We start from the raw sequence: 16,962 nt of genomic DNA on the forward strand, positions 1-16,962 counted from the left end.
GACTGAGCCCTGTATCATTTTCCCTGCTCAGCAGGAAGCCTGCTTCTCTCTCTCCCGCTCTCCCTGCTTGTGTTAACTCTCTGTCTCTCTCGGTCAAATAAATACAATCTTTAAAGAAAAAAAAGAAAAAAGAAACTGACTGGTGGGCCCTCTGTGGTAATGTATTTTTAACTTGACCAAAAAAGTACTTCACAAGGAAAGAAATCTGCACCTACTATTGTAGAACTTTCTTCAGATGACTAGAAAACCACAATCATAAAGACATACCAAATGTGGAACACTGCCTACAGATCTGTCAGACTAATTTATCTACAACAGACAAAGCGACTTTAAAAGATTATGGAAGAACTCCGGACTTTTCCTTTTTAATCTCATCCTTCTTTTAAAAAGTCCCCACCAAGAGTGCTATGAAATGTGTAAGTCTGTGTAAGGGGTACACAGACTTGTACCCAAGGGGTACACAGACTTGTACCCCTGCGGAAAATAATACCTTATATGTCAATAAATTTTTTTTAATTAAAAAATATATATACAATGTTTTATTCCCTTAAAAAAAAAAAATCCCCACCAACAGAACCAAGAGGTAAAGCCAAAACACACATGCTCCAAGTTCTTGAGTCAGGTCATCAGACTAAAGCAATGTTAAAATATTTTTCATTTTTAAAAACATGTGACTTTGCTTCTGCATGTTTTGTGGACAAAATAAAATTCGGAGTGGAAAATTAACAAAAACAGAAGCCTTTTCTTTCCCTTTCTTGAATGTACTGAAGTTGAATGATCAAATTCACCTAAAACAGAGCAACTGACTACATTGCCATAAAAACATGACAAGTCAGGATCTATCATATTTCCTTCCAAAAACAGAACTCCAAATTCTAGTCTTTCCTCTTTATCTACACTGAATCCTCAGTATGAAGAAACAATGTATTTACTCTACATACTTGTAGTATGAATCTTTGTATCAAACAGGCTACAGTAACAGTGGTGAACACTTAGGGAACACTATAACTAGGCTTATTTATTTTTTAATTCACTTAATCCCCTACAAGAACCCCATTACATGGGTATTATCATCTGTATTCTATATTTTGGAACTCAGGGAGATTGAGAAACTTGTCTAACTCTTTGAGTTAGACCAGGGCAGAAGTAGGATTCAATTACTTTATATTTTCCCTATCTTACAAGACTTCATATAACTCAAAATCTAATCTCTGACCTTTGCCCCATGGGAATTCTAACAGACAAAGCTTCACCACTTTCACTGACTAAAAACAAAACAAACAAAAACCGCATTACTTTCAAAGGCAGCCCACTCCTCAAATCTCCATGTTAACTTCTCAATTCCCTCCACCGCACCTCAAGTGGCATTGTTGCAAGTCCCTGAGCATTTCATCCCTTGAGTACTCTCTATCCATGTGCCCTTTAAAACAGGATAACAGAGCATCTAGAATGAATAAATGATGCAGTATGGCCCAATCATCTCAAAATAGAAAAAAACCTGTATCAAAACAATCCAAACTTTCTTTAGTATTTTGGGCAGCCACATCACCAATGACTTTTGCTTGGTTTACATTCAAGGAAAATTGTTCTTTAATTCAGAATTACTGTTAAGGAATCTATTCCTTGAGTTCTTCACATCTAAGTACAGGTTTTTATTCTGGTTAAATTTTGGCCAACGACCTTCCCAACTAATTATTTCCGGATTTTGGCTTCTCATCTGAAAGCCTTCTCATACTTCAGTTTTAACTCATTAGTAAAATTACTCAACATGCCACCATTGCCTCCATACAATAAATGCCTCATTAATAAAATCCTGAAGAGAAGAAGAGAGAACAAAGAGATCCCTGGGGATCTCTGTCCAAGGCACCACTTAGGCCTTCCTCAGCCTCCTTAGAATACAGCTGTTAGTTATAAAGCTGCCTACTCATATCCTTATTCATTGACATTTCTCCCTATCCTCTTAAGTATATCAGACTTTTTCTTTTTTTTTTTTTTTTTAAGATTTTGTTTATTTATTTGACAGACAGAGATCACAAGTAGGCAGAGAGGCAGGAAACCAGGCTCCCTGCTGAGCAGAGAGCCTGATGCGGGGCTCGATCCCAGGACCCTGGGATCATGACCTAATAACCCAAAGGCAGAGGCTTTAACCCACTGAGCCACCCAGACGCCCCTAACAGACTTTTTCAAATATCTAACAGATGTATATCACACCTATTACACTACCCTGATCTACAAGTTCAATAAACCTATTAAAGAAAGAAGAAATGAAAGAGATAACAAAGATAAGTTAGTCTGTCATGACTTGTTCCCAGAGAAGCCGGGCTGACACACAGTGAGCAGTCCTTTTCTCAAGCTCCATCGAAAAGAGTAGAACACTGCTGGAGTGAAAAACAGAATCTGACCCCATAATTTGACCAAAGACAATAATTTGTAAGCATAAAAAAGCGGAGTTTCATACTCAAGTGATGAAAACGGGAATATTATTACAGTTCCTAATTAATATGTAAGTGCAATATTGATTACAAACATAATATTTCCAGTTGGTACCACTTTTGCCTGCAAACATAAATTTCATATTAAAATGCCTTTGATGGGGGCACCTTGTTGGGTGGCTCAGTCATTAAGTGTCTGCCTTTGACTCAGATTAAAGTCCTGGGATCAAGCGCTGCATGGGCTCCCTGCTCTGCGGGGAGACTGCTTCTCCCTCTCCCACTCCCATTCCCCCTGCTTGTGTCCCCTCTCTCATTGTCACTCTCTCTCTGTCAAATAAATAAATAAAATCTTTTAAAAAAAAGTCTTCGTTGGGTTTCTAATATATCTAAATAAATCTCAGTTAATTAAACAAACAGTTTATTTTCCACAAACAGTTCTTGTGGAATATTAGCTGCTAGTAGGTAATGTGTGAAATCAAGCTGGCCTAGTATATTCTAAATGTCAGGGTTTCAGAGCTGGAAGAGACCCGGTGTTTACTGTTTACCAGTGCCTCCTTTTATAGATGAAGACACTCAGCTTCTCTGAGATGGGATAACTTGACTGAGCTCACAAAAGTAATTCTGGCATGGCTGGGCATAAAAATAAGATCTACTCAGGGGCTACTGATACCGCACAAAACCCCGCTTTAAAAATAAAAGAACAGAACAGAACAACACACTCTTACCAGCTGCACTTCACCAAAAGCTCCCCTTCCAATAACTTTCACAACATCATAGTCTTCTGCCTTCATCTGTAGCCCTCTGATTTTCTTCACAATTTTCTCATCTGTAATTAAAAGATCATACTTATAAGCAATACTTTTAAATAGTTACTGTATTTGTGAGCAGATTTTTAGTTCAAGAAACTGCATTTAGTTTTTAGCTAAATCTGTCAGTTTTTGAAGGTTACTATTTTAAAATTAAGATACATACTAACTTTATATCAAAGAACCAAAACTCTACAGTTTATTAACACACATAAAACAAACATTACTAACCTCCAAAAAACAGCAGTGAACCTATTTCATTTCTGACTCTGTTGCTTGACAAGATGACAGCTAAACAGTGATGACCCACACAGTCCTAGAGCGCACTGTGAATCATGGCAGAGAGCTGCTATGACATTACTTGCAATCTTAGTAATAAGATTACTAAGATTACTACTGATCTGAGTATTAAACTTCAGTTATTTTTCTACTTCTCTGAAAGGTAGTAATCACGTATGATAGATACGGTAACTAGTCAAGATTGTTTAATTATGAAAACAGCCCAGTCTCTGACAATTCCAACTTAAAAAGCTCACTGTGTTGCTTACTACATACTGAATTATTTTTGAGAATCTATCCTTAGAATTCAACTTCATTTACACCTTCACTGCAACACCAATACTGGCAAATACTAAGTTACTGCATATACAACAATAATTGTTATCACATTATCTTTCTTTAGCTAGACTGAAATGTCTACATTTATACAAACATAAAGCTCATTAAGTCTCCTGGGTAATGTAAACCTAAGTCTTAATATTGTTAATATTAATTTAAAAGTGCTCTTTGAACTGCCATAAATAACCTATCCTGAAATCATTAGTCTTAATAATTAAAATAAAAATTTTAATTAATAAAATAAATTTAATAAAATTTAATTAAAATTTTAATAAAAATCTTGAACTTTACCTACTTTACAAACTGCAACTAGTTCTGCAGTTTTGCTTTGAAAATAAAAAAATCCTCATAATTTAAACAAAACCAAATAGCAAACTAAAAAATATTTAAGGTTAACAATGTATAAACTGTAATATAAATCTCATCAAAAGTATAGTGATAGGATCAAATATAAAGTTTACTCACATCTATTTAAAAAATTATCTATATTCTTGTTTTTCCTCAAGGCAGGAAAATCCAAATCAAGGACCAAGGAATTTAAGCCATCCTGTTTAACAGAAAATAGAAAAGGAAAAAGAAAGTTGTTATAATTTCCAAATATTCAGAAATCTTAAAATTTTGTTATAAGCTATTCTTGCTATCCATTTTGCTATGAAATTGCCCAGTGGCTCTGTATCTAACAGCCCTAACCTGTTTGCTAACTTCTGCTAGAAAATATTATGAATGATCCTATCATGTTTTCCTTTGTTCTTTTAGCCAATAGAAAAATGTCATTTATGTATGTAGGTCTTTATTTATTTATTTGGAGAGGTGGGGAGGGGCAAAAGAAGAGAGACAGAGAATCTTTTTTTTTTTTTTTTTTAATAGGCAAAAAGGCAGGCAGAGAGAGGGGGGGAAGCAGGCTCCCTGCCGAGCAGAGAGCCCAATGCGGGGCTCGATCCCAGGACCCTGAGATCACGACCGGAGCCGAAGGCAGAGGCTTAACCCACTGAGCCACCCAGGAGCCCCAGGGACAGAGAATCTTAAGCAGGCTTCACACCCAGCACGGAGTCAGAGGCCAAGCTCAATTTCACAACCTAAGATCATGACCTGAGCCAAAATCAGAAGACAAGAATGCTTAACCAAAGACTGAGTTACCCACGTGCCCCTAGAAAAATGTCATTTTAAAATATGCATCCCCTGGGGTGCCTGGATGGCTCAGTTGGTAGAATATATGTCTCTCGATCTCAGGGTTATGGGTTTGAGCCCCACATAGGGTGTAAAGATTACTTAAATATAAAATCTTAAAAAGAAAATATGTATCCTCTATTATTTTTGCTAGACAGGTGTCTTCCTCTCTCACTTCAAATGTCCAGGAAAATTTCACCAAGCTTCTGACTTTAATGAATACAGACTAAAGAAAATAATCCCATTTACAATGCACAAAAAAAAAAAAAAAAAAAAAAAACTGCCTAGGAATAAATTTAACCAAGATGAAAGACCCGCACACTGGAAACTCTAAGACAGTCATGAAAGAAACTGAAGAAACAAATAAATGGAAAGATTTTCTCTACTTAAGGATTAAAAGAGTTAACATTGTTAAAATGTTCATACCAGCCAACCAATCTGCAGATTCAAAGCAATACCTATCAAAATTCCAATGGCATATTTCAGAAAACTATAACAAATAACTGTAAAATTTGTATGGAACCACAAAAGGTACCAAAGAGGCAAAGCAATCTTGAGAAAGAAGAACAAAGCTGGAGACATCATGCACCCAGATTTCAAAGTATACTACAAAGTATACTACAAAGCTATAGTAATCAAAACAGTATGGTATTGGTACAAAAACAGACACACAGAGCAACCGAACAGACTGAAAGCCCAGAAATAAAGTAACACATATATGGATACTTAATCTCTGACAAAGGAGGAAGAACCTATAATGGAGAAAGGACAGTCTCTTCAACAAGCTGGTGTTGGGAAAACAGAGTAGCTACATGCAAAGTAATGAAACTAGACCACTATCCTACACCATACACAAAAATTACCTCAAAATGGATTAAAGACTTGAATGTAAGACCTGAAAAACATAAAATTCCTAGAAGAAAACACAGGTGGTAATAAGTTTCTTAACACAGGTCTTAGTAACATCTTTGTGTATCTAACTCCATAGGCAAGGAATGAAAAACAAAAATAAACAAATGGGACTAAAGCAAACCAAAAAGCTTCTACACAGCAAAGAAAACCTACTGAATGGGAGAAGGTCAGCCAACTACATATCTAATAAGGGGTTATTATCCTAAAATAATTAAAGAAATCATACAACTCAACAACAAAAAAACCCAAAAACTTAATTTAAAAAGTGGGTAGAGGATCTGAAGAAACATTTCTCCAAAGAAGACATACAGATGGCCAACAGGTACATGAAAAGACGAACAGCACTAATAATTAGGGAAATGCAAATCATACCATAATGAGACATCATCTAATACCTATTAGAATAGCTATTATCAAAGACAAGAAATAACATGTCGGAGAGGATGTGGTGAAAAAGGAACCCTCTCACACTGCTGATGGGATTGTAAATTGTCAGAGCCACAATGGAAAACAATATGGAGATTCCTCAAAAAATTAAGAATATAACTACAATGTGAAACAGATATTCCACTTCTGGGTATTGATGTGAAGAATATGAAAATACCTATCTGAAAAGATACGTGCACCCTAAGCTAACTGCACCATTATCTGCAACAGACAAGATCCAGAAACAACAAGTGGCCACCAATAGGTGTATGGATAAAAAAGATAGTATATATACAATAGAATACTACTCAGCCATAAAAATGAATGAAATTTTGCCATTTGCAATGACATGGATGGACTTTGAGGATATTATACTAAGTGAAATAAGTTAGATGGTCAAAGACAAATACCCTATGATTCCACTTACATATGGAATCTTTAAAAAAAATGAACAAATGAACAAAATAGAACAAAACCAAACTTGCAGATACAGAGAGCAGACTAGTGGTTACAGAAGGGAAGGAATCAGTAAAGAAAGAAAAAAAATCAAGACTGTGTTATCTTGGAAACCAGGTAAAGAAAGAGCTCTTAGCACAGCATTCTTCCAGTTCCTATCTTTATTTAACATTTTGATTTTTACATTTTGTTCATCATGGTTTTCTGCATTTACTAAGTATTGTGATAAAATATTGTTTATCTTGATTATGGTGGGGTTTTGGCACCCCCTTAAGTTTTGTGCCTATGGCAAGTGCCTCACAGGCCTCAGCCTGGCCCCAGTCCTGGTGCTAAAAGACTGAAATCTCTATGAGACACTTACGAACTACAACATAGTTTAATTTTAAAAGAATGTGCAAAGAATCCCATAATTGATTTGATTAAAGTTTTTAAAAAAAGAATTAGTAAAAAAATTAAGTGTAGAGTTAATAACAGTACCAACGGTGAGAGTTGGTATATCTATGTTGATAATAACACAGACAGCCGGCATAACAGACACTGTGTCAAACACCTTCTATAATATCACCTCATGTAATTCACTGAATTTGTCATATTGACTGTAGCAGTAGGTGTTATTAACATCATTTTTTTAACTGAAGAAATTAAGCTTGGAGAACTTAATTTCTCAGAGTTGCAGTTAGAAAATAGCAGGGTTGGGACTGGGTTTAATGCTGCTTCAAGTAATTATTAGTATTTTTAGTATTTTACCTAGGTTCTAAATTTTTCCTGCTAAAAATATTAAGTCAATGGGAAGATATGAATCAAAGTACTATTCATAATATGTAGTTTATTGTTCAGAAACACATGAATAAAATTAACATCAAATTTTATAACTATATTTTGGTTTATAAATCAATAATTGTTATCTTTTCTTTTAAAAACAAGGTTCTCTTCCTCAAGGCATATATGGTATTTTACTGCTCCCTGTAGAATAAAAGAGATAATCAGTAACTTACCTCCCCATTATAAAATTATCAGAATAGTTATTATGTCATCTGGCTGAATCCTACTCCTACTTAATACTGGGATTCAGCTGAAAAACTACTAGCAGATAAAAATCAGAGTTGCTATTCTAATACTGACTGTAAACAAACCAGACTTAAAAAATATTTTGCATATCTGTAACTCATAAAATTAAGTATCAAATATAGACTTTGGGACTCTCCTTCCCTCATCCCCAGAAAACTCCTGCTCATTCAAGGTAACAATTACACAAAGAAAATATCAATACTACTACCAATAGTAATAACAGTAAAGAGGGATGTTGGAGATGATAGTGGCCAACAACACAAAGCAACATTTATTATATCTTTCTGGATTTATGTCTAGACAGAGAGGAAGAGAGACAAGCCACTCTAACAGTAGAGCTATTCCAGCATTCTTCAAATTTTGAAAGAAAAACATAAAGTTTTGTTAACTAGTACTTTGTTTACTAAAAGGTAAAACAACTTGGTAACATTTACAGTCAGAGAAAAAGAACAGTCCTCCAAACCTGTTTCCGGCCAGTTGTTTGGGTAATTAACAGAATCATCTCTTTCATCTCATAACTAGAAGTTTACCTTTATGATTTCCACCCACCAAGAACCTAAATACAGAAGATCATTTCCACAAGTTGGCAAGTTAAAATTTCAGTTTCATCTCCAAACAGACCCTATTCATACGATCGAGCAATCACTCAATGAAGGTTAGTTGTTATTATTATTTCCACTATTTTCAATACCACATAAATACATACTTTGCATTTAGGGATGACATACTTCAAAAGATGCAGACTTAAAAGTGTTTTATATTTGACTCTAACATCTAAACCTATCAGCACATTTTTAAAAAAGATTTTATTTATTTATTTGAGAGAAAGAGCAAGTAAGAGAGAGCATGAGAGGGGAGAAGGTCAGAGGGAGAAGCAGACTCTCCGCGGAGCTAGGATACCGGACTTGATCCTGGGAACTGCGGGATCATGACCTGAGCTGAAGGCAGTATGCTTAACCACCTGAGCCACGCAGGCGCACCCCCCATCAGCACATCTTTGATTCTAAGAGGTGGAACCAAAAGCAGTTCCATTACTAACTTAATGCCATAACTCTCTTAGTTCTTGAAGGTTCATTTTCAACATCTGTATAAGACAATATCTAAATCACAGGGCTAGTCTGACAACCAGCCAAGTATTGTTTATGAAGCCAAATGAAACAAGGGTTAAGTCTGAAAAGTACTAGTCACTGCACCTATTTTTTGTTATGAATGCACACATATGGTAATCAATTTAACAAATTCTTTTTATTCCCAAGTAGTTTTCAATCCTATTTCAACTTTATACAGCTTGAAATTTTATTTCAGCTGATTAAAATCTGGGAAAGATTACCTACAACACGTAAGTGTTAAGAACAATATTATTTCTAGGGGCGCCTGGGTGGCTCAGTGGGTTAAGCCGCTGCCTTCGGCTCAGGTCATGATCTCAGGGTCCTGGGATCGAGTCCCGCATCGGGCTCTCTGTTCGGCGGCGAGCCTGCTTCCCTCTCTCTCTCTGCCTGCCTCTCTGTCTGCTTGTGATCTCTCTCTGTCAAGTAAATAAATAAAATCTTAAAAAAAAAAAAAAAGAACAATATTATTTCTAATAGCGAGAAATTCAAAGCAACCTAAAAATCTGGAAAAGAAAACTACAATTCTACTAAGGTTTGTTACAGCTACACTAGGCAATCATTAAAAATGATGGCTATAAAGACTATATAAAAAGTAATACAAAATATTAATGTAAAGGGACACCTGGGTGGCTCAACTGGTTAAGTGTCTGCCTTTGGCTCAGGTCATGATCCCGGTGTCCTGGGACCCACATTGGGCTCCTTGCTCAGCGGGGATCCTGCTTCTCCCTCTGCCTTCTGTGCCCCCTGCCTGTGCACGTTCTCTCTCTTTCTCTCTCTTGACAGACGAATTTTTTTTTAAATATTAATGTTTTAAAAAAGCACAAAATATAAAATTGAATGTATGATAATTCTACTTATGGGACTATGCATATACAAAAATTTTGAATGGAAATACAGCAAAGTGAATATAAAGAATGTGGTACCAAGATGGAGTTACACGGTTATTTTTTCTTCCCCTAAATTCTAATGTTTTCTGTAGTACATTTTGTAACTCAAAGTAAAATCTAAATGTTCAAGATATAAGGTACTACAGAACACACTTTAATAAATTCAGACTTCAGAAAACTTATTATCTATAGCTCTCCATATCTCTACCGAAAACATATCCTATTTTAAATTCCAAAACTTTTTACTGTTCTCTGCCTCCTACAAATCATATGGTCTTATTCTCCCTGAAAGCTCTCTGGAATTCAAATACATGTTGCTTCTACCCAAAACTTGAATTGGGATTTTTATAGGGATTAACAGATTAATTTGGCAAGAACTGACTTCCCATCCAGGAAGCAAGGTAGGCCTCTCCATCAATTTAAATTTTCTATTTCCTCCAGGAAAGTGTTATTTATATATATACTATTTATATTTCTTGCTAAATCTATTGCTAATTATTTTACATTTTTGTGTCTACTATCACATTTTTTTAAAGATTTTATTTATTTATTTGACAGACAGAGATCACAAGTAGGCAGAGAGGCAGGCAGAGAGAGAGGAAGAAGCAGGCTCCCTGCAGAGCAGAGAGCCCAATGCGGGGCTCGATCCCAGGACTCTGGGATCATGACCTGAGCCGAAGGCAGAGGCTTTAACCCACTGAGCCACCCAGGCGCCCCTCTACTATCACATTTAACTAAATTGGCCATATGAAGGATACTGAGCTCCTTTGAGAACAAAACTGTAATTAAAGTTCCCAACACAAACATATTTAATATATCCCATTTCTTATTACTTAATGATGTTCAAATATAAATGAGGTAACTAAAAAGCAAATGTGATTTCTTAAAACTCTGTTTACAATTTTATACAGAAAAGTAGTAGAAACATCATGAAAAACACAATAAAGGGTGCGGGGCTGATGAACTTTCCCAATACTCTAGAACCCCCTCATCCTGACTCGGGTGCTGATTACACCATGAGATAACAATGAGTAAGAAACTCGTCCTCAAGTTTGCAAAATTTCAATCAAGGCTTTCTATTATAGCAAATTATCCTCCACTTTCAAATTCTTATTTGTGTTTGAAGTGCTGGGACAGGAGGGGTAACGTGGAATCATAAAACGTTATACTCTAAATCACATCTTCCAGGTGAAAAAAAAATGTTTCTTATACATATTCTTATAACTCTTAAAACCACCTCAGCAATTATAGATAAGAAGTAGACAACTGAACTACCAGATGAATGAGATGGAATAAAGGAATTTCAAACACAAAACTACTCTTGCCTCTTAGTAGATTTTGTTATGTCACTATAGTTCCTATTAGTATTTTTTAAAACTACAGACATTTAAATCTTTTCTTTTATATCCCACAAAAAAGCAATGGCTGGAAATATTTCAGTATCATATCATTATAGAGAGAGACATACTATCCTCAGTTTTCTGGTCAATTATTAATCAAATATAAACAATGAACTTTTCTGAAGGCACAACCAAGTACCAAGTCTCCTGAAAAATCAGTGGGCAAAAATATATAACCATAAATCACATCAGAAAATCAGCATATATTGAGCACCTAATCTGTGCCAAGGAAAGTCACTTTCTCATTTAATCTTATAAAAATCAAACTGAAAAAGGAATGTAGATAATGGAAAAATGCTTTTAGACAGAGCCATTTAGGTACATAAGAAACACAGAAGTTCTAACCAGAAGCAGCTATTTCTGCTACCCATACAACTACTACTAGAAAACAGTGAAAGAAAACTTCAGCAAAAAAAGTTGGTTGTTGTTTTTAAAGTACACACTCTTTTTCCCTTCTAACTATATATGTAACTTTGCAGACTCAGTGCCCACCTACTTGTACTGAAAAACTAAAATATGCTTCTCAATAGAAACTACAGAGGCAAGGTATATTTCATCCTCACCTAGGAAGCAATATGTCTTCTATACATCTGGGGGGATTTTTTAGTAATTAGGAAAAAATTTTAATAGTTGGAAACTTAATATTAGAAAAATGTTTAAACCTTTATATTAAGTATATATATATATATAAATATATATATAATCATATCTCTTTTGTCCACCTATCTACACCTCCCTATAAATAAAAGAAGATAAGCAAGTCTTCACAAGGAAATCTAATACACTATTTTTTGGTCTGCTTTACTTTTTGGTAGTCCATATATTATTATTTGGCAGAGAGAAGGTCTCATTGCTAAAAACAAACTGAAAACAACATAGGCAAATCTAGAGTTTCCAAAGGCTCATTATCAACTATCATTTCATCCATCACTCCTCTGCATAGTGCTCAATTTCTGGCAATAACACCACTTCAGGTAGGAGTAAGAATTTCTTGTCATCAACTTAAGATACATATTAATAACTCTGGTTTTAAAAAAAAATTACCTCCAACACTGAACCTAAATCATCCTTAACTAGAACTCACAAATCACCATAATTTCTCCTATGCTCAAAGGAAAAGGTAATGAAACACACACATTTCTGAACTTCCTTCTGAGAATCAACTTATACGGCTGATAATTCTATCTACCTCTACATTGCAATCTGGTACCATATTTCCAAGTATCCAAGTATCAGATAGCCAACAGCCCTCAGACATCTCCCAAGTTGAGTCTATGTACTCAATGGGAGTATATAAGATGATCCACTAAGGTGCAGAAAGAAAAATTACAATTTTGCTTAACTTAACATTAAAAAATTTTAAGTTTCAGATAGGAGTTTTCAATAACATCCCACTCTTGTTAGCTTTCATTTCAGTGAATGATAGACGTTTTCATTTCTACAGTTTGCATGTACTTTACCTTATCATGGGTACATATTACCTATTAAATTTTTCTAAAAATTTACCAAGGAGATTTAAGACATTCCATTTTGGGTGTAGATGTCTACACCAGTTTACCCTATGTCTATGCCAGTTTACCAAACTGTAAAACTTAAATTTGTATGATTTTATCTATTATACTTCAATGAACCAATATATATATTCACAGATTTAAGATAATACTAAAATGCAACTAGTACAAACAAAAAAGAAAATGGCAGTGTTAACCCTTCACCTACTCCTTATATAAGCTCTTATGGCCCAAATTATTTTTTTTATGCCCCAAATTATTAAAGGCTAAAACTAATGGAAAGCTAATCATATCACCCCCCCACTAAAATTAAAAATTACATGAAGTCGAGTATGAATTTCATTCATAATCATTAATAATTTATAATATTTCTTCTATAATCTTAATTTCTATAATAATTATCTCATATGTAACTGGGACAAAGGGAATGATCAGAATACTAATTAAAATACATTATTTTTTCCGGCTTATTTTTTTTTCAAGATTTATTTTTCAGAGAGCTATAGAGAGCACAAGTGGGGCGGGGGGGGGGGGGGGGGGACCAGCAATGGGAAAAAGAGAATCCTGAACCAGATTCCTCTCTGAGTGTGGAGCCTGACCCAGGGCTGGCTTGCAGGACCCTGAGATTATTACCTGAGCCAAAATCAAGAGCAGGATGCTTAACCCACTGAGCCACCCAGGCACCCCACTTGTTAACATTTTTTAAATGATGGGCAAGCTTTCTCAAATTAAAAGAAAGACTTCGAAATAAAAGACGACATTAAGGGGCGCCTGGGTGGCTCAGTGGGTTAAAAGCTTCTGCCTTCGGCTCAGGTCATGATCCCAGCGTCCTGGGATCGAGCCCCGCATCGGGCTCTCTGCTTGGCAGGGAGCCTGCTTCCTCCTCTCTCTCTCTGCCTGCCTCTCTGCCTACTTGTGATCTCTGTCTGTCAAATAAATAAATAAAATCTTTAAAAAAAAAAAAAAAAGACGACATTAAAAGCCAAAAATCATGCTAAATGACTTCCTACAATATAAATAGTAGCTTCAAAGAGCCCTACAGTGTTTATGACATTAAGCTATCTAGGGAGGTTATAAGTACAGATGAAAAAGCTGAGAAGACATTTTTCCTTTGTGAGAAGAAAAAAAAAAAAAAAACCTGATAAAAGACGACTGTGGAAGTAAGGCCTTCGTGGGCCTAAATCTCAAAGAAAACAGCACATGCCTCAAGATTTAAAGCTGCAGAAATTCAAAGGTCTGTGATGCTGAGTACAAATGTCAAGATTTACCTGTGTTGATATTTTTATTTGAGCTGTTCCTGCTTTTGTTAGTGTTCTGACTGCAAGCTATATAGGTTCTGCACAGTCTGATCCTACCCTATTTCTTCTCCTAAGCCTTGTTAGTTAATGGTACATGGTTTTTCCAGAACACAAAGCTTTTCAGGAATTCATATTTCATGTCTGTGACTGAACAAAGCCAAAGCCACCACAATTAGAAAGATACTTAAAACATAAACAACAGGAATATGAAAACAAATCTTCATAATTTTTTACATAATGTTTAACGCCTGAGTTCGATCCAGCACTTAACCAATTTTCATTAAACTTAAAGATAACTGTCTGGAAGCCTCTTTTGTGTTTCAGTTTTTTTGTTTTGTTAGTTTCTTTAATATAAAAAAAATAGGTAGATTTTTTTAATATTCAGAAGCCATTGGAAACATTGATTCTTCTTAAGGTTTTTGTTTTAATGGCTATTATATGAAAAACAATATGGCTAAAAACTAAAGTGTCTTTGTGGCCGGTATCTTCAGAAGGCACACAGAAAAAAAATACCGAAAAGCTGAAGAAATGAGTAACAAATTATACATTAAGAGAGGTTTACTACACAGCTGGAAGAAAGTACATACTTTTTCTAAGCTGATGAGTTTAAAAATGGTTAGATACTGTTACAATGAAGAAATAACTGAAGAAAATAAAATATTCTCAAAATTACTTCTTTAATGAAAATAGCATTTTTTTAAAAAAGCCTTTTAATAGTGACCACTGATACTTTGAAATATAAAACTGCCTCTGGAACAACACATGTCATACTACAAATGAAAGTCATTCACTGCATCATTCACAGAACAAGTTTTTAACAACTAAGAAATTAAACCCTTATGAGGACAAAGTAGTACAACATGTCATCAACACTGTAAAATTTATAAAAGTAGGATTGCTAAAGTATAATAGAATTTTTTCAATTCTTTGTAGTGAGATGAAGAACGACCATACAAAATTTCATAAAAGGTTTCAAAGTTTTCTGGCTATCCTGTCACAATGAACTTTTAAAAGTTACTTGAACTTATAGATGAATTACTGTTTTTCATCTACAAAAAAACAACTTCTCCAAATATGTGGCTTGCCTGTGATAACAAGTACCCATTAACAGTATGTCAGCAGCTATTTCTGGAAAAAAAATTAATAGATTTTGTCTAATAAAGGTGATATTTTAACAATAAGAAAAGAAAAATTTTCTTTTTGGAAGATACTTTTGCCATGGAGAAAGTATTCTGACTAGGGAGGTGTCTAGAAGTGTTTCCATTCATATGTGAATTTTACAGATAACATGCTTGGCCTATTAAAACTGTTGTTTAACTTTCAGATCGTGTTTTAAAAACTTGCAAACATAATTTTCTGACGCAGTTAAAAATAAAGATATTCAGCAGGTTTTAACCACATTTGTTATAATATATTTTCAAGTACTGGCCTCACCAGGGAAAACAAATTTACTAACTGAACTCCAACTATATAAAAAAGTTGTATGACTGGTAGGTAGAACTGGAAAATGAGTATTATGATTTAGTAACTGCAGTCATTGATGTGTCCACTTGTATCCAGATATCTTTGTGAAATTTAAAAAAACTAAACAAAAACCCCAAAATTATGATAGTCCTTAAAATCCAGTAGCAAAATAAACTGAACTTCCAACCTGATCTTTAAATCACTGTGACACAATGTGAAGACAAAACTTTAAAAAGCAACTAAGCATTTTTGTGTAAGAAAAGTTTTTATAGGGGCATCTGGGTCGCTCAGTTGGTTAAGTGATTGCCTTTGGCTCAGGTCATGATCCTGGAGTCCCTGGATGGAGTCCCACATCAGGCTCCCAGCTCCATGGGGAGTCTGCTTCTCCCCCTGACTTTCTCCCCCTTCTCTTTCTCTCTCTCTCAAATAAATAAATAAAATCTTTAAAAAAAAGTTTTTATACCATTATAAAATGAATACCTCAAAAAATATTATTTGTACTATTATGTATATTTCATAATGCATGTAATATTTTAATATAATGATACATATATACAAATTATAAAGGCACATCTATGTGAGAATGTATCTTTTACTGATGGGATACAAAATTAAAAGTCCGGAGATCACAAACTCAAATGTAAGAATTTTTTATTACCTTCCTTAAAGGTAAATATTTTGTTTTTTACATTCCAAGCACATAATATATTCCCCAAAACTGTTGTGTAAATAAATATTTAGCTAGCATCTTGGTATCAACATGTCCAAAACTTAGTTATTTTCTCATTCATACCTTACCTACTCTGTATCTGGTAAGCAGTGCCATCCTAGGAGAGTAAGGTTCAGAAATCCTGTCCTTTGTCCCTTATACAATGTCGCCTTCTGTACGGCAACCATTCTTGTCTCACAGTTGTTCCCTTCTCCACTCCTTTTCACTATGTTTGCTCAGATTCTCATTTCTTGCCTACCAACTAGCTTCCCTGACTTTAATCACCCTCTACTCTAGTCCATCATCTTTAATCAAGTAATCTAAGTTAACACTACCTAACAGGATAGACTGTATGCCACCAAACAGGATTCAGTAAGAACACATCACTTCTGTGAAATTGCAGCCAAAAATACATACCTTGGGTCTAATCATCAGAAAACATTAGACACACCCAAATTGAGGGATATTCTACAAAATGAGTGGCCTATAACCTTCAAAACTGTAAACATGAATATCAAGAAAGACTGAGAAAACTGTTCCAAATTGAAGATTAAAGAAACATGAGAGCTAGATGCAATGCATGATCCTGGATTAGGCCCTTTTTTGGTTTAAAGAACATTATTTGGGCAATTAACAAAACTTGAATGAGGGCTCTCAGCAAAATATATACAGAAGTTTTGAAAACGTTTTCTCAAGTTG

General features: G+C 34.8%; 1 protein-coding gene across 1 annotated transcript in view; it reads right to left on the bottom strand.

Moving 5' to 3' along the window:
- Positions 1 to 16,962, bottom strand: part of ROCK2 (Rho associated coiled-coil containing protein kinase 2) — a 134,588-nt gene that overhangs the window by 74,636 nt on the left and 42,990 nt on the right. Inside the window, 2 exon segments of the mRNA XM_045979718.1 lie at positions 3,158 to 3,258; positions 4,322 to 4,403. Coding sequence (XP_045835674.1) covers positions 3,158 to 3,258; positions 4,322 to 4,403 — 183 coding nt within the window.

Source organism: Meles meles, chromosome 15, assembly GCF_922984935.1.
Source record: "Meles meles chromosome 15, mMelMel3.1 paternal haplotype, whole genome shotgun sequence".
NCBI classification, from domain to species: domain Eukaryota; kingdom Metazoa; phylum Chordata; class Mammalia; order Carnivora; family Mustelidae; genus Meles; species Meles meles.